This window comes from Grammomys surdaster, unplaced genomic scaffold (genome assembly GCF_004785775.1).
Source record: "Grammomys surdaster isolate TR1022 unplaced genomic scaffold, NIH_TR_1.0 125621, whole genome shotgun sequence".
NCBI lineage: Eukaryota > Metazoa > Chordata > Mammalia > Rodentia > Muridae > Grammomys > Grammomys surdaster.
In genome coordinates, this window is record NW_021620462.1 from 1,652,949 (window position 1) to 1,671,147 (window position 18,199).

Sequence of the window (18,199 nt, forward strand, 5' to 3'; positions counted from 1 at the left end):
AGCATGCGATGGGACAGTCAGGTGTGGGTGACAAGGAAAGAGGGAACAGATTCTGGCCTATGGGGTGTGGGTTAGGTGAATGGAACATTGAAATACGGCTGGCACACTCACGCTTTTTGGAGCCTGGCTGCTGCAGCCCCACGCTGTACACGGAGAGCCGGCGAACAGCCCCACACACGGAGCCTTTCTCCCCCTTGCACTCCTGATTGCACTCCTTTAGGCTGACACGTGTGGCCGGCAGCCTGTTCCCACAGTAGCACTCTGCACCAGCCTCCAAGCCAGCATAGATATAGGACCTGCAGGGACACAGAGTGTGAGTGAATCCAAGCTGGGCCCAGAGCTAAGGCTGGAATCCAAACTATGGAGAGGTCAGAGTCAGGGGATGGCAGGTGGGTCTTAGGGATGGACTTGAAGTTGAGATGAGGTCTGGGTGAGCAGGCAGGGGCATGGCCATCAGCATGGCCTAGAGCAGCGGTTCTCAAACCTGTGGGTTGTAACCCCTTTTGGGGTCAAACAACCCTTTTATGGGGTTGCATATCAAGTATCCTACATATCAGATATTTATATCACAATTCATAACAGCAAAATTTCAGTTAGGACGTAGCAATGAAATAATTTTATGAGGAACTATATTAAAGGTGCACAGCAGTAGGAAGGTTGAGAACCACTGACCTAGGGAATCAGACTCCATCCAGAGTTAAAGGTCATCGAAGCGTAGGGAATAATGTTTTCTTTAGAATAAACTATTTAGCTGATAGTCATTGATCTGTCTCATCAATTTGGAGAATGAATTTCAGTTTCATCTATGGCCTCAGGTTACAAAGGATCATATGGTGATGTGTGGGAACGTAGTTCTCAGTAGGTGTGCAGAGCTCTGAAGTACAGTGTTTGCCCATTGCTATGGTGTAAAGACTCACACAGATGACCTCAAGCTGCCTAACCACAGATCACAGGTGGAGAGCTAAGCATGCCAGACAGGCGCTAGCACAGCGCTGGCCTGAAGCCCACACAACGGATTCTACTGTTGTGATACTGTGGGGCCCTGTTGGCAACCCCCTTCTCCTCCTCCTCCTCCCCCACAGTATAATAGAACAGCATAGGAAACAGAACTTATAGAGTATCATACAGGCCACAGCTACAGAAAGTGGACCATGGGAAGAGCCCAGAGTGAAAACCACAGAGTAACAAAGTCCCATCCAGCTGCTGTCTCTCTACAGGATGAAATGGTAATGTCATCACTTGCTACCTCTGAGCCTCAGTTTCCTTAAATCGGAATAGGCCTGTTCAAAGAACTCCCATGGATCATAGGGCATGTCCCTATTACAGCAGGGATGGAAACCAGGATAGCTGCTAGCCTGCTGATGCACATTCTCCTGGAAATTAGAGTCTGAAGAATGGAAGTGTAATGGCCAACCAGCAACCGTGATGTCCCTTGGTTCTGAGACTGCCTTCTAACCTCATCCCAGTGCAGTCAACAGCTTAGCTCAATACTCACCGCTCAGCACAGGCATCCTGGCAGTGCGACACGGTCATCTTTCTCAAGTCGTAAAACACTGCCCCCTTCAGGGTTCTCTCCTGGCCCTCCTCACTGAAGCATCCCAGGTAATTGCCTGCAAGGAGGAAGACAGATGAGATCATAGACCCAGGAGTCAGGGAGGGCCCCAACCATGGGCTTCCATCCCTGGGAAAGTCTGCCACCTGCCACCAGTGGGGAAAAGCTGGAATCTCAAGCCCTGTCTGGACCATGCACCTCTCCAGAAAGTGGAGGGGATGAAGGCTCTTCTACTTCCACTCAGCGTAAGAGCCAAGTGGGCAGCTGGGCAGCTTTTTGCTCCTTTGCTCAGTTAATGGCCTACTGTGTATATAGTTAACAGCCTACTGTGCACCCAGAGGTAGTGCCAGGAACCCAGAGTCAGCCTGACTGCAGCTTTTTTCCAGCACCTCTCTTTCCTGTACTTGGATCTGAGTTTTCACAAAGAATTTATTATTCATTGTATGTATTGGTGGGGTATAGTGTGATGATTCAGTTCATGTGTGGAATGATCAGATCATGGTAGTTGACATTTTTACACACTTGAGTCCTTGTAACATTGGCTTAATGAGCTCACTCTCCCTTCCCTTGCTAGGCACAGGGAGGCCTTCTGCCTCTGCTCTGGTCCCAAGACACGGTTTTACCACTTGCACACAAGCTACAGGGAGCTTGGAATCCCAGGAAGTCTGGAATTAGTTAACCTGAGAGTTTCCATAAGCAGGCGACTCTTTAAAACAAATCTGCCGTGTTTTTCTAGCACAGCTAAACAGAGTCTGCCAGTTTTGAGGCAGGTGTCCACGTGGGAACTGATACAGCCAAGTGACCATGAAGCCCTCTGCTATCCCCTCAGCACTTCCCCAGTCAGAGACACTTGGGAATGAGTCCAGAGGGCAGTGTCACTATTGATCCAAACATGCAGACACCAGTGGGAGTTGCTGGTAGCCCTTCCTGTCACGGACAGAAAGAAGATGCCTCCCAGACTTGGAGAGAAACTTGGAGAATGCAAGCACAGCCCCAAGCGCATAAATGTCACATGCATCACTGTTTTGAAGAAATGGCATTTGGGAATTTGCAAACACACTCTCACATGGTCTGCGAACTGGGAAGGCGCATCTACAACCGCTATGTTGGGAACTGGAGAGGACACCTGCGCTGATGCTGTGCACACTGAGACTGTGCTCTGCTGCTCAGCACCTCTGAAAGGGTACCTGGAGTGTATACCAGGAACATGGATCAGACTCTCTAGCAGCCTCGTGGCTTCACAGGGCTGGCTAGAGAAGAGTGAGGTCATGATTCCTCAGAAGGAATAGCGGCTTCTGCTGCATAGCAAGGGGAAGAGTGCCACACTATTCATTTCTGAATAGTGGTGGGGGTGGGGGTGGGGGGGTCTTCTGTCTGTGAGTGCTTCTATAGTAAAGGCTACTCTGGACTCTGCTGAATCATCTCAATTGTCATGCCTCAGTCTCCCCAACTGTCAGGTGGATACATGCACACCTTTGCTCTGAATCAGTTCCCTCTTTCCATCTAGCCAGAGCTTTTCACCTATCCTAAGGCCAGGATCCTTCCCCTATCACTTCAGCTCTCCCCAGGGTCTCAGGACTCTAACATGTTGTCTTAAAAATACAGGCAAGCTAATGACTGGGATTGTCAGCCAAATCCCAGCCATCAACTTGCTGTTAAAAATCTCCTAAAAAAAAAAAAATCTTCTAAACCTGAAGCCTCCTAGAGGGTAGGGACAATATTTTTACCCCGAGTGACTCTTCAGGGTTAGACACAATGTCATTGTTATCACTGAGCTGGAAACAATGGGTCACAGGTCCTACAAACCAAACCATATTGGTGGTCCCAAGGCCTTGGGTGTAAGAGCAGAGGAACCCCTGCACAAGGAGGGTGGGCCAGCTGGCCACACCAGATCCGGGTCTCAGGGGTCTGAATTCCTAAAACAGATAACAACCAGGAGAACAGGAAGCGGCACCACACAGGGCTCCAGAGAATCTCAGGACAGAAGACTGCCAGTAAGAGGAAGCCAACAGTCACCTCCTTCCATACGGTCCTTTCTAAATTCCACACCTCATTAGGTCACCTGCTCTCAGGTGGGGGACTGTTTCCCTGGCATGGATCTCTGTAAACTCTCTCTCTCTCTCCCATGAGCCTCAGTACCCCTGAACCTATTATATATGGCTGCAGAAAAAAACCACTGAGAGCAGTGGACATCAATTATTTTCCCCCGTCTACTTTGCAAAAGAAAAGCAGTGTCTGAAAAAAATTCCGATGCTTTGGTTGATAGAGAAAGAAAAGCCCATTATAGCTTACAACTAAACATTCCAAACAGAAGGAGGCACAAAGCTCGAAAGGCACCTGGTCAAGACTTGCCAAAGGGGGATGGTGCATCCCCATTTCTGAGAATGGAATGGTGGAGGTTCAAATTCCCACTCCTCCAGGACAGGGCTGTATGACCTGAGTTGTGCAGGTCCCCCACTCTAAGATGCAGGCTCCCTATCTACAAAATGGGGACACGGTACCAATTCCAGAAGCTGGTGGTTGTGAGAACTCCACAAGATATCGCATGTCCAACATCGAACAAAAGGCTGGGAGTGTCAGGTACCAGGAGTGACTGTTTTATGTTTAATAGTTCACTTTTTACTAATGAAGAACTTTACAATCCCTGGAACTCACATCCTTCCTTCCTTGTTAGAGCACTGCTTACATCAGTAGGCTCTTTGAAGATTAAATTAAACAAGATGACAGATGGACATCTACAAACAATGATGCTCCATACATAACAGATGTTCAAATAAATAACATCTATTATTATTCTGATCCTATATTCTAACCTGGGACCTAGTGGGACAATAGATCAGTAAATATTAGCTGAATAATTAGCACATTAATAGAAGAGAGGAAAGCAATGATTTCAACAGCCAGGCTGAAAGAAGTGGCTGAGTACCCAGCATCTGTGTCTGACCAGCATGGAAAGGAAGCCCCCACCTCACCCCCAGCATCAAGCAGCCCCCATCTTGGGGTGCAGCCAGGGCTTGAGACACAGATGGCCCCTCTGGGTTGTGGGGGAGCAGAGGAGCCGTTTGTCACTTAACATAACAAATGACTTTTCTAAATCCCTGACAGAGGCAAGAATGTGCAGAAAAGCAAGAACTTTCCAGGGATGTGCTGGGACGCTCCTGAGGCGGATTTATTACTTTGGGCTGAAACGAAGGCGATGCATTACCGCCTGTGACTCTGCATCTGTTCATTTGCACATCAGAATGGACAAGTCGTGAGGCTATTAACGATGGCTTTGGAGATATTGGAATGTCTTTGGAAATTACTATCAATAAAAAACAAACTGGCTATGGAGAAGTTACTATTTTTCCCCTAGTAAACTTACTGACATTTTATTCCATTATGGATGTTGTCCAAGGTATAATGAAATGCGCAGTGATTGATGGAGACTCCTGCAGCTTCCGTGGCTTGCAGGATCCCTTTCAGGGGATGGCGGGATGCCCGGGCTGCAAAGAGATGCTCACTTTGTCTACAGTCCTAGCAGCTGATCTAGGGCTACACTGTGGGCCACTCTCTAGACCAAAGAGGTTGCTTGACCATGCAGGGCCATAGAGTTCCCTAAGAGAAAGGTACAGGGGTTCCAAGGCCAGCGTTCTGCCTCCCTCTAGGTCCTCTGAAGACTTCCAGCACGTCATCACATCTCCCTCAGACGTTGCTCCTTTAGAGTCTGTAGGGAGACCAACTTTACCTTTAAAATCCTGAAGAAGATTAAAAATATTTAATCTCCCATGGAGTGATAGTGCCCATTGACCATTCAAAGTCCTCACTGCCAAGCCCTGGGCCTGGACCTTGGATGCTGTACTGTACAACAGTATGGCCAGAGTTAACCCTTTACTTGTTTGGTAACTGGAGTACTCCAGAAATCATGGACAAGTGCTATCACCAGGTAAGGAGAATCAATAGGTATTTTTATTCATACCCAAAACTATATTGTTGGAAAGCAGTTGATTACTGTCCTGCTTACATCTAACTGTGATTTCCCCTGCTTTTCTAGGAGCCCTTCCTTCACTACTGTGTCTCTGGAGGTAACTAAATGGTTCTCTTGGACATAATATATGTATGGCCAGAACCAGACTACCAGACCACTTCGTCACCTTCTCTGAAGATCAGCTATAAATGGTCTTCTCTATCTCAAGTTCCATGCCATGCCTTAATCATCCTTCAGGAAGTCTGTGCAGTAGTTATCTGGAAATATAACTGACTCTACCCCAGACAGAGCACTCAAGGGTCCAATGCAAAACACATATAGGGACTAATGCATAGTGAACACATATTGAAGACTAATGGTCTTCAATAAATGAGGATAGAGGGAAATGAAGAGAAGATTCCATCCAGGTCAATTTGTCCAAGGTCACAGAGCCATGAAGTGGCAATAGCAAGAGAGGAACTCAACTCTGTCTTCAGCAAGGATGCACTTCACAAAACTTCCTCTCAGGAAACCCACGGGCCCTCTCCTGGTCATTGGCACTCTAGTCTAAATTAATTACCCTAGTAATGTCTGCTTAGAGACCCAGTTTCTTGCTGTGTTGGAGAGATTACAGAAGGCACACACATATAAAATTGAGCTATATCACCAATTCCTTTGTCTTGTTACATATAGGCCATGCTAAAGAACTCACTGTGAGGAAAATCAGCTGGATGATGTCTGGTCTGAAACGCATCCTTCCCTGGAAACAAGAACCCACAGGCTTCTAGTCTTTCCTTTGTTGGGCCCACTGAGTCATTTCCCCAAGGCAAGAGAAGCTTGGGTTCATTATTCTCAGAATAAATCAAGGACTGGGGATGTGACTCAACTGTGGAGGATGTGCCTAGTATCCCAAGGCCTGAGATCTGAATTCCAGCAGCACACAGATCAGCCAATCAGTCAATCAATCAATCAGTCAGTCAACCAACTAATCAATCCCAAATCTTAGGCCTGGTACTTTCTTCTGTGCCTTTCCTACCCTAGGTCTGATGTTCCACTTGCTTCATCTCCTACAGTCTTCTACTTAGCCCTCTAGGCTAAGAGCTCTGTACACTATGCTTAGTACTCTGTGTACTATGCTTAGTACTCTACACTAAGTATACTATGCACTATGCTTATTACTTATGATAGGCATCCTATCAACTCTGCTCGATACCCTGTTTAGTAAACCATGCACTTTCATTTAGGGACAGGAGCACCACCACCTCTAATGACAGGGCACAGGACCAGATAAGTTGGTAAGAGGATGATCAGAGAAGACTGAGTTCAGCCACCCCGGCACAGCTTTAACATGTTCTGTGTGCTCCCTGGAACCCAGCATGTTCCCTGGCCCTGCAGAGAGAATCTACAGAACTCAGTGCAAAGAGCACCAGGCCAGAGTAGACCATCTTGAGTTGGGAGTCCCAGCAGTACGAAGACAGATCCCATTACCACCCACCCCCAGGCCTGTCACTCCAGGGTGCCCTGAGATGTATGTTCTGTTTTGCCTCCATCCCCCTCCCACTCAAACAGGCTCCCTCAGCCTGCTCCTGCTCCATGGTACACCTCCCCTGGCTGCCTTCCTTCCTGGTCCCCCTGCTACTCCCCAGCCAGGGTTTCCAGGATGACCTAGAGCAGTGGTTTGCAACCTATGGCTCGAGACTCCTTTGAGGGTTGAATGACTCTTTCACAGGGGTTCAATATCAGATACCCTGCCTATCAGATATTTACATTATTCTTGATAAAAGTTTCAAAATTATAGTCATGAAGTAGCAATGAAATGATTTTGTGGTTGGGGATCACCACACCATGAGGAACTGTCTTAATGGTCACAGCAGTAGGAGGGTTGAGAACCCCTGACTCAGAGAGTAGATACAGGGACTGCTGGTGGCAACCAAAGTAGGAGATTCTGCTCTGTTAAATGTATAAGGACCTGGGACTGTATGGTCACTAGTTCCCACAGGCAGCAGCTGCTGCTGCTCTGGGACCACCCTTGACACCCTGTGATACACTGCTCCAAGCCACCTCAATACATTTGCATAATAACCCTGGGATCAATGTCTCTGTCTCTACCTGAGAGGACCCAGAGACAAGTGACATCATCAAAGTCACCCAGGAAGCTGTGCCTGAACCAAGATCAAAGTCACAGCTCTGGGGGACAATATCACACCCCTTGGCTACCACAGGGACAAGAAAAAGGACAATACATATAACCCTGAGCAGGGCTTGTGGCAGCAGCAGAAAACCTACCTCGGTTATGGTTGGCTGGTCCAGAGGCCTCCGGGCCCAGGGTGGGTGGCCCCTTTGGGTCACTGGTGAGGTGGTGGAGCCAACGCCGCCGCAGTGAGCTGCGGTTCCTCCGGGGCCAGCGGATTCCAGGTGGCAGTCTGGCCAGAGGGCTCCTTAGTGTGTCCACATCAAGTAGTAGGCCAGGGCTACTGTGGGGATCACGAAGGCTCCTGCTGTCCAGCAGACCCACACCCAGTTCCATGGTGGCCACTGGTAAGGCCTGCAGGCTGCCAGGAGCCCGGAGGGCCTGTGGGAGGGCCACTCTGGCCCGCTGCAGGAGCAGCAGGCTGCCGGTCATCAGGTAGGCGGCCGTGAGGAAGAGCAGCAGGAACTGTGTTCTTCGGAGAAACTTCTGGAGTCTGAAGAAAGGTTTGGCCATGCCCCTGGGCAGCAGGGCTCCCAGCCGGAGCCTGGGGATGGCTCCTAGCACCTGGGCAGGAGGGACGCCAGGGCCTCCAAGGGCCTCATCCCAGCATCCTGGCTTTTAACACCGTCAGCACACTTGTGGGATCTGTCCCTGTGGGTTTCAAATGTCACCATCACTTCTCTCCAGCAGCCACAAGCCCCTTGTTGGTAGCTTCTGCCCAGGGGTCACCATTTCCCCCATCCCTTAGCTCTCCTGGCCCTCATCAGTCTCAGGAACCTAGAAAAGTGGAGAAAGAACATTAAGATGCAACAGGATCCATAGCCCTCTTCCTGAGCCAGGGTACTCCCCAACCCTGTGACTGATTTACCAAAGTGGTAAGCTCTGTGTCAGGAACACTGGACAGAGAGTTCAGATCCTACTTCTGCTGCTGGCCAGCTATGTGACACTAGAGAAATTACTGAACCTCTCTAGGCTTCAGCTCCCTCATCTGTGACGTTAGAATGATACTGGTTTGTACAGTGGCAATGAAGGTCCACTAATGATAATGGCAATAAGGAGGAAGAAGGAAGCGACCATGGCTTCCATTGAGTCCTCAGTGATCCCACGCACTCATCAAAATGAGTTATGAAGTCATATCATCATACTCTCATCTGTACAATCTAATGGGATAGATATTGTAATGTCCCAACTATACAGATGAAAAAAAAAAAAAAGAAAGAAAGAAAGTAATTTCCTGAAATGCCACAGCTGGCAAACGTAAGAGCCAACATCCCAATGTCTTTCTCCAGATCTGTTTTCTCAACTACTACACAACGCAGCAGCCTGAAACATAGTTTTACTCTAGAACACAAAAGTGCTCCACACAGGCAGGTGTATACTGAAGGTGCTCAATAAACGCACACAGCAACCTGCTTCCCTGTGATGCGGTGAAGCTGTGATCCGTATTCTGGGAGCAGCTTCTACAGACATTGGTCGTTGACTCTCACTGAGACAGAGGCAGGCCTGCGCGGTGCTCATGTTAATGTTAAGCTGTGGTCCCCACTGGCAGCATCTCTAAAGTAGCTATTAAGGTTGGTGGGGGCTCTGCAGCTGCCACGAGCTGGGCTGCTGTGTGAGGAGGGCTCCGAGCACAAGGACAGGCTTGTCCCAGAAGAAAGGACCCTGGAAGCGTGACTAAGCCGCTGGCCGTAACTAACATGGCGAGGGCAGCGTTTCAATGGCTGTTCTGTGCACAGACACGGCCTGCTGGGTGTGAGAAGAAAGACAATGTTTTGGCTCTGGGGCCCAGCATTTCAGACTGGAAGGAGGCTGGGGGCCCAGCAGACCATCCAAGGGGGCTCAGACCAGCCTGAGCCTTCCGGATTAAGTTCTGAGAGCTAAGGGGGCTGAAACCTTCAGGAGGATAGGGGTATGGTTACACAGGTCCTCATCAGAAAACGACAGTGGAATCCAGCTGAGTGGGGAAGCCTTTGCAGATGGTCTCAGAGCTTTTCCTTTCTGTCTAAGCTGGTATGTCGCCAGACCCACCCCTGCCAGCCTCAGATTTGTAAAACCACAGAGAAAATCCCACGAAATCCGGACTGATCTGTCTGCCCCCAGCTTGGGCTCCTCCAATCCACAGCACACAGGCTGCCGGGGAGAGCCTCCTTACCACACGAATCTGATCATGGCTGGTGTTCTTCTGCTTAAAACCTCTTTTCAATAGCTCCCCAGAGCTTGGGGATCAACTGCAAGCGCCTTAACATGGCACAGAAGGTCTCCTTGTGGTCCAACCCACTGAGCCCCATTCTCTATGCTCGGTATCTCCATCATGGACGCCTATACATACTCTAAGACTACAGCAGGGCCTCCTGCATCTAGTGCCTCAGCCTCTGCTTCCTCCCTCTGTCTGGTTAATCTCTATATGACCCCTAAGGCTTAGTATTAATGGCACTTCCTCCAAGCTTTCCCTGATCACATTCACCCATAGAGAGGAGAGACTCCCTGGCTCCCAACAGCCCAGCATGCACCACTTTGGTGCAATTAACATTGTCTATCTACTTCTCGCTCCCCCAAAGGACTCTGATCAACTCAAGTAGATGCCATCCCCTATTTACTTCTGTCACTGTCAGCCAGCATGAAGCCTGGCACAAAGTCACACCTCAATTGTCTTTGCCAGTGCGTGGGGACTAAGTAGGCAGGAGAACTCTGATAGGTTCTTGAGCGGCCTGAGAGCAGCCAAACTTCAAACTCCATTCATTCATAGCTGTGAAGAAGCCTGAACTAGACAGATGCTGAGCAACCATCGGTCTCAGCATCACAGAGCTGATGTGTAAGATGCACATGGATTATTAGAAACCCCTAAAAACTGGATCTTTTCTGTTCTATAAGAAGGTTCTCAGGTGTGTTTATGGGAGGGTTCTGGATGCAGGAGATCCTACTAGTGTAAACTCCTACAACCTAAATGACAGGCAAAAGGTAGCACATCTGCTGTGGAAAGAAAACTTCTGGTAAGGTGGAACAGACATATAGGTGATGGTGCCACCCCTGTAGCCGTGTGCTGTGACTTCCATCATATGTGACAGGCTGGATCTGCATATGTGAAACCAGTAGGGGAGCCTCTTTGTCTACAAGTAGGGTGGGATGTGAGAGGGAGACGTCAGATATCAGAGATGAATCCATCAGGATTCAAAATCACCAAGTCCTCCAAGAACCCCCTAGACCCATTCCCGGAGTGGGTTTTCTAATCGGGGTAGCAGTGACAATCACTTACAGGCCAGAGTTCCACATGCTAGATCCCCAGAGCCAGACTTTCATTCTCAGGTCTTAAAATGGCAAAGCTGATTCCCAGGTCGGCAGGGGGCCACACACTCAAAGCATCTGGAACTTGTCCAGTCCTGATCCTCCACCACACTTTACCTAGTGCTCACTCCTGCTTATCTGTTAGGCTGATGAGGCCTCTCCAGGTCACAGATCATATCTGGCCCATCTCTATCTCCCCAGATCCCAGCATACAGCTAGTTGAGTAGCATCCGCAAGAATTTGTTACCAGGAAAGCAGTCGAGCCAGGGACTGCCAGCTTAGAGCTCACAGACAAGCCTAGAGGTGGAAGACAGCAGAGCCAGCTGAGACCTGGCAGAAATTTGGTCACTTTTCATCTGTACTGGATGTGGAAGTCCATTGGCTGACCCGCTGTATCCCAAAGCCATTGGGCCTTCATTATAGCAAACCTAATCCCAGGGCAGGACCTCAGGCTTCTTGTCTGTGCACGGGTAAATGGGAATGGTTGTACAGCCATACTCTGGTGGCCTGGACTGTGGCACATACTGGTTATGAATGCCAAAGAGACACACAGAAGCTGCTGGAGGACAGACCCACAGTAGGTGTTCCTAGGAAACGGTCTCCCTCCTCCTGGACCTCCTAATCCCAGAACGGGCCCAATAGCCTCCTCTTGCTTGAAGTTGATCTAACTGCTGTTGGCAACTGCTTAATTTTCAGTGACACCATTTATTAGGCTCTTGCAGTGTGAATAAATAGATTAGATGGCCTGTGTACCTCACAGGCCCCTAGATCCTCATGGGAGGCAGACGGCCTGCTTCCTGTCAGTTGAGAACTGTCCCCATACCTGACTAGAGAGTCAGTATTCGCATCCAGACCATCTGCTCCTGGAGCCATTCTGTGGCCAAAAATCTCCCTGTCCCTTTCCCCGCTTGGGTTCTGGCTCTGCATGTGGTAAGGTTTATTCTTAAAAATTTAGTGTGTCTCCATCACTGATTTGAAACCATGCCAGCCAGAAGCTCCTCCTGTTCTGCCCTTTCCAGTCAAACCTAAGAGGCACTGTCACAAGCGGGCTCTAAGGCTGCCTTTGAGCTCTTTCCTCTGCTTTCCTGATCTGGAACCCTCAGTGAGGGACTGTTGAGTACCCCCTGTCCCAGAACCTCCACTTGAGCAAATGTCCATCTGCTCAGTGTTCTCCACATCTTTGGAATTATTTTAGGGCTTAGGGAAGGAGTCCCTGAGATAGCTCAGGAATGAGAGGAGAACAATTGAACTGAGGCTTCAGGAGTCTCAGAGAAGAAAAGCAAGTTCCTAGTGCAAGGGAGACTCAGAAAACCTGGGCTATGGAAAAAGGCAAACAGCACCTACCTCTGGGCCAAGTTGGGGTGGGAGTCCTAGGAGAGTTAGCAGAAAGAGGAAAGAAAAAGACAGGAGGGAAGGGGGTCACCAAGGCTAGCTAGGACTGGCCCCTAGGGTTCAGTCATGTGACTCCACCTCCCTTCTACCTCCTGGCTATCGATGAAATGCATTAATGGGAGAGCAAATGACCAGTGCTCCCCACATGGATCTCAGCCACTGTGGGCCACCAAGGGTGACTCAAACCTGTTTGCACAGAGAGGAGGATTCTAAAGACAAAACACAAGGTCCAGCAGGCTGTTCGTCAGGCAAGGTAAGGACCTATGCCCCAGCTGCTCAGAGTCCCAGGTCACATAGAAGCTAGCAGCTCTATGCTTTGGGACCTCAGAGAAGCTCTTAGTGGGTCTGGGCTACAATGTTCTCTCAGCCCTCACTTCACCTTCTCCATCCTCCAATGCTCTGTTCAACGCTTGCCATCTGAAGCCCATCTCTCTTCCAGGGGCTGTGTTCTCCCAGCATCTCAAGAAAGCATCTATCCTAGTACATAGTACCAGTTATGCTACAGCTTGCAGGGCCACAGGGCAAGGAGGAACTGGTCCAAACTCCTCCACTGTCACTCAGTGTCCTGTCTTGGTCTCGCTCCCAGCCCCCTCCCTCAGACTACTCATTACAGAACCCTATGTCCAAACCAGTGTTCCTGGCCAGCATGAGATGTTTCCAGCTTCCTTATGGTGCGTGTTATTCAGCCAGCCAGGGATGCTCTGCCCAACTCACAGGCCTGAAATACTTCCCCACCCTCAAGGCTCAGCTCAATAACACGTCTTCCTTAAAACCTCCTCAACCCCTGAAGCAAAGTAGTTCTCCAGTATGGATGGAGGGGCTAGATGCATGGCGGCCTGTGGCTGGGCTTGGGTTTTACTTTGAGTCTGACTATTTGTTAATATCTCTACATCCTCTCCCAGCCTGCAAGCCACTCCCAGGCACTGTCAGTATCTCTCAAGCTTCTGGGAATACTGCCCTCACTCCAGGGTCCCCTCCACTCCTGGTCTGAGGCTGCAAAGGTAGGGGGCAGGTAAGATACCCACAAAACACAAACCTGCAGACCCTTGCTGAAATGGGGTAAGGACTCCATCTTTGAAGAGGCAAAAACTCTTTGAACTTCAGAACTCAAGAAAAAAAAATCAAATAAAAATGTTTCTAGGGGTTTGGGGAGATAGCTCAGTGAGCAAAGTGCTGTCCTGGAAAGCATGAGTTCAGATCCCCAGGCATGGCTTCTATAACTCGAGTGTTGGAGAGGTGGAGAGAGGGAGAGCCCAGAGACTTGAGACCAGACAGGACAGCTGAAGCAACAAGCTCTGTGAGACAACCTGGCTTGTAAAATAATATAGAGGCCAGATGTGGTGGCACACACCTTTAATCTCAGCATTCTGGAGGCAGAGGCTAGCCTGGTCTGCCAAATGAGTTCCAACCAGCCAGTGTTGTAGCAAACCCAGTCTCAAACAAAACAAACAAAACCCAAACAACGATAATGTGGAGAACAACAGAGAAGACCGCCTGGCATTGACTTCTGGCCTCTGCAGATGCTTGCACGCACAGATGTGCACACACACATACCCCACACCCATACACATGGTTTCTTTAAAAGTATAAAACATAATAGTTAACTAGATTAATCATTTCATATTATATACATAGGTGCAATGTCACAGGGTAGCCTGTTAAAATATAGCATTATGATCTGTCAATCACAAATAGCACAGCATTAATAAGGTCAAACTCCATTCAATGCAAATGGGGTACATAGCCTTCAGTGGACTCGAGGCTGAAGTCCTTATGAACAATAAAGTTTCAGAAGTCATATTAGAGGTTATATGCGGTTTCACATACTACCAAGTGTGTGACATGGATAAGCAGATAAACAAATGAATGAGTGGTCTTCCCACAGGCTCATAACGTTAATTTATGAGTCGTTATCCCTGTTACATAGAGGCAAAAGGTAAAACACTGGGGGCTAATTAACTTGAACAGAGATAAACAGCTAGTGCTAGTTGGAACTCCAGCTTTCCCATTCCAAGGGTGTGGCATCACTTGCCTGTCACATGGCCCCAGTGTCAGTTGGGGACCCTTCTGTGCATTGTGCTGAGTGCCATGTGCAGCTGGGATTTCCCCCTCTCTACTTGGTTGGCCCAGGGCTCAATCCTACATGACACAACCCCTTCAAATCAGCACTCTAATCTGTTCATCTCCCTCCATGCTTTTGCTGATGGTGGGGCCAGGAGCATGGTCTTGGGCCTTGTGCAGAATGCAACAGGTTAAATAGGTGTTACAACATATTTCAGGGACTTGGATAAATCTGGACAGGTGAGTCAGTTAGCCCTATCTTTCTCTGTCTCCATTCCTGCCCAAAGACAGGGACTCATGCTATGGGAGATGGCCCAAGACACCGTGTGCATCCCTGTCCTTCCTTCTTGGAGGGAGCTCCCATCCCAGCAGAGAGGAGAAGCCTTGATACAGAGGTATCCAGCATTGTAAGATTTACAAAATTAACCCAGCCTAACTGCCATCCACTTCTATTCCCTCTGGAAGGAAGTACATGCATAGAGTTTCTCCCTGGCCATGGCCCTTCAAGGGGGCACACAGGGATTGTGTTTTAGATACAGGTTGATATGGTGGTTATTGAAGTCAAGGTGTGGAGAAATTAGGGAAGAGAGGGAGAAAGCAAAATTATGAGGTCCAGAGAAAGATTAGGTCATGTCCTCCAAATAAGCAAGGCTGACCTCCAGACCTGCCTGGGTAAGATACCTGGATACCACCCTGAGACAATGACTGCCACTCCTGTTGTATGGACATAGATCCCCAAGGTTTAAATGCTGAGCTGCCTCTAAGTACTTGGTCTTGATTTCACAGAGAGCAAGTCTCAAGAAGACTGGCTGAGATGGAGCCAGATGGGAGTGTCTGTAAAGAGAAGTGTATCTTTCCCATTAGACCCTGCTCACATATGGTGCAGCCTGGACCTGAAGGCTGTGTGGGTTCCCAGGCTCTATTCAGTGACTCTACAAGAACCATCTGTGAGACTCACTGACCTGTGCTGCAGTCTTTGGGTTGAACTGGCCAGGCTGAGGCTCACATTTAGCAGCAGGCTAAATGATGGCCCAGAAGGAGCCACCTGCTGGGGGAGCGATAGGAGAAAAGGACAGGGGTCTCATCTTCTGTCTAAATCCAGGTTGCTCTCCACTTCTGGTCAGAATATAGGACAGTAATGTCTATGCCAGGACTTCAACATCCATTGAAAAGAGGGATCCCCTCATCCCAAGATAAACTTCTTCCAAAGATCTATGAGGACAATTTTGGGATGGCTGAGGTTGGTCATGATGTCAGGGAGATAAGGGGACAGTTGTCTCCACTACCCCCGGGTCGGCAGCTGGCCAAGCTGCCCTCAACCATACTAAGGAGATGCCTGGCTCTTCACTGAACCTGGGCGCTTGCTTGGCAGCCCCTCCTCACAGGCATCTTCTTAGGGGATTTCAGTTAAGATTATGTGTGTGGTTGGAGGTCATGCTTAGAAGAAACAAAACCTGCTCCTATAACAAGAAAGTTCTCCCTGGCTCTCTGGCCAGAACTTGTAGCCATTCAGCTAGATAGCCACCAAGTGAGGACACTGTGGACAGAAAGAGTCACGCGGCCCAGCTCCTCTAATTCTTACAATTCCTACAGCCCTCACTTCCTGCATCTGACACTGGGGTCCTGATCCCACCTATGGGTTCCTAGCTAGCCCAGGTGTCTCCCTAGACATAAGAATGCTGTCCCCGCAACAGGAGAGAAGAGGTGACAAAAGTACAGTGGAGTCTCGAGTTTGTCCATTCTGTCTGGAAAATAGCCTGCGATGGAGAGTGAGGGCCAGGTCCCAAGGTAGGGCTGTGGGGTCTAGAAACTGCCAGTCTGCCAGCAAGCAGACGAGGCAGAGGTCCTCTTCCCATTCTGACTTCCTGTGTATTAGCTGGTAGGACTAAAACCATCAGCGGGGCACAGACACGCAGAAAAGCAGTTAAGACAGGCTACTCTGAAGCAGCTGACCCAGCCAGGGATGCTTCTGACTAGCAAAGAAAAACACCACAGAGAGCATCCAGCCACGGGTTTCCATCTACACCTTAGGAAGATGTAAAGCGCGACACCGGGTAATTCTCCCAACAATATACATACGTTTCGGTTTTGCTTCTGCCTGTGTTCAAGTTCATCAAGAGACCGGAGAAAACCCTTAGCTGACCGGAAGCCTGGCTTGGGAACGTAACGAGAGAGGGGGAGCAGCTTCTGGCGAATGTCTCCACCTAGAAGGGAGGCAGTGCGCACCCCAAATCCTGCCCTCAGCCTGACCGGGGACTCGGACCGAGCGTCCCCGGGCTCCTGGCGGAGAAGCGGCTGGTGCAACTGCCTGTGCACATCCAGCCAAGACCAGACGTGGTGAGATGTTACCCACACAACCGCCACGGTCCTGGCGCGCCGGCCCCGGGAAGGCGCCTAGCCAGCGCGCCCTGCGCCCCAGCAGGTGCAACCCCGCGCGCTCGCAGTCGCATCTACACAAACTTGTTTGCCCGCGGCGGGGGTAGATTCAGCTCGCAGCCCGTAGTAGGGTCCTGGCTGGGAGACCCCGAAGACAGGACTCACCCCGCGATCACAGCCGGCTGGGGCAGCTGCCTTCTGGGGCGCCAAGCCCGCGGCCCCGCAGTGCCCAAAGCTCAGACGCCCGCACGCTCCCGACGTCCGTGGCAAGCGCACCGGCGCTCCCAGGCCCGCGTCGCGCTGCTCCCCGAGGCTGCGGACTTCCGCGCTGAGCAGTGGCGGAGCGGGCGGGCGCCGAGCTGAGCCGCGGGCGCGGAGTGCAGCGAGTGGCGGGCGCGGAGCGGGCTAGCGGGCGCCCGGTCTGCACATGCTCACTCGCGCGGCCGGGGGACAGCGGCCGGCCTCCGCCGGGTCCTAGAGGCTTCCGCGCACCCCACACTGCGAGGCTCCCAGGAAGGGTCGCAGCTTGGCTTCTTAGCGGGAAGTGTGTGGGTGATCTGTCCGGGCTTGCGAGACAACGCATACACCGCAGGTGACACGCACTACTCGCCACCGCCAAGACAAGACGCTGACAAAGCTCTGTTGCACCCGCCCAGCCACAGCCTACCACTGCAGCTTAGCTGGCTCTAGCACGCACCGTGGTGCTCACACCAGACGCACACAGGAATACACTGGGCATCGCCACTCGCAGCAGTACACCGCCACACTCAGATGCAGACGTGGTGGCAGACGCACAGTGGCTGATACAAATACACACTGAATCACCAGACACCCACACTCACACACTCTGTGGGCTCTGCTCCACACACTCTGTGGGCTCTGCTCCACTCACTCAGAAACAAGGTAGGACACGGGCAGGTGCACACACATACACAGCCACGCAGTTTGTACCATTCTAATGTCAATACCCAGACACACACTTGATTACTGTCCCATACTGGGGGAGCTAGACACATTGACCTAACCCTCCGTGTCACTCATCCACTCGGAAACAAGCACTTGATAGAAAAACACACAGAGACACAGTTTGAGACAGTATCACAGAATTACAACCCTAATGGCAAAGATACACCATCTCTTGATATACCTGGGGTTCTGCCAACAGCTTATCACCCTTCCCACACTGACACACGGGGACAGACCTTCTTGATATAGTGTGTAAAGGGACATTACCTCACCGAGAGAGAGAGAGAGAGAGAGAGAGAGAGAGAGAGAGAGAGAGAGAGAACGATCATAGGTCTATATACAACCCCCTCTTTAAATAAAGGCTTACCCCACTGAGAAGCCCTGCTCCCCCTCTCAAAGCCCCCAAGTCACAGCATCTACCCTGCTCTTCCAG

General features: G+C 50.2%; 1 protein-coding gene across 3 annotated transcripts in view; it reads right to left on the minus strand.

The window, feature by feature from the left end:
• Wscd1 (WSC domain containing 1) overlaps window positions 1-17,559 on the minus strand; it is a 38,075-nt gene extending 20,516 nt beyond the window's left edge. Inside the window, exons 1-4 of one of the 3 annotated variants that reach the window (XM_028787261.1) lie at window positions 17,498-17,559; window positions 7,785-8,466; window positions 1,496-1,610; window positions 112-296 (exon numbers count right to left, since the gene is read on the minus strand). In XM_028787261.1, the coding sequence (XP_028643094.1) occupies window positions 112-296; window positions 1,496-1,610; window positions 7,785-8,202 (718 nt within the window). In that variant the 5' untranslated portion in view covers window positions 8,203-8,466; window positions 17,498-17,559. Of the gene's footprint in view, window positions 1-111; window positions 297-1,495; window positions 1,611-7,784; window positions 8,467-16,503; window positions 16,540-16,965; window positions 17,198-17,497 lie in introns of those variants that run through there. The other 2 variants (XM_028787260.1, XM_028787262.1) reach the window with 2 other exon arrangements.
• Window positions 17,560-18,199: the final 640 nt, after the last annotated feature.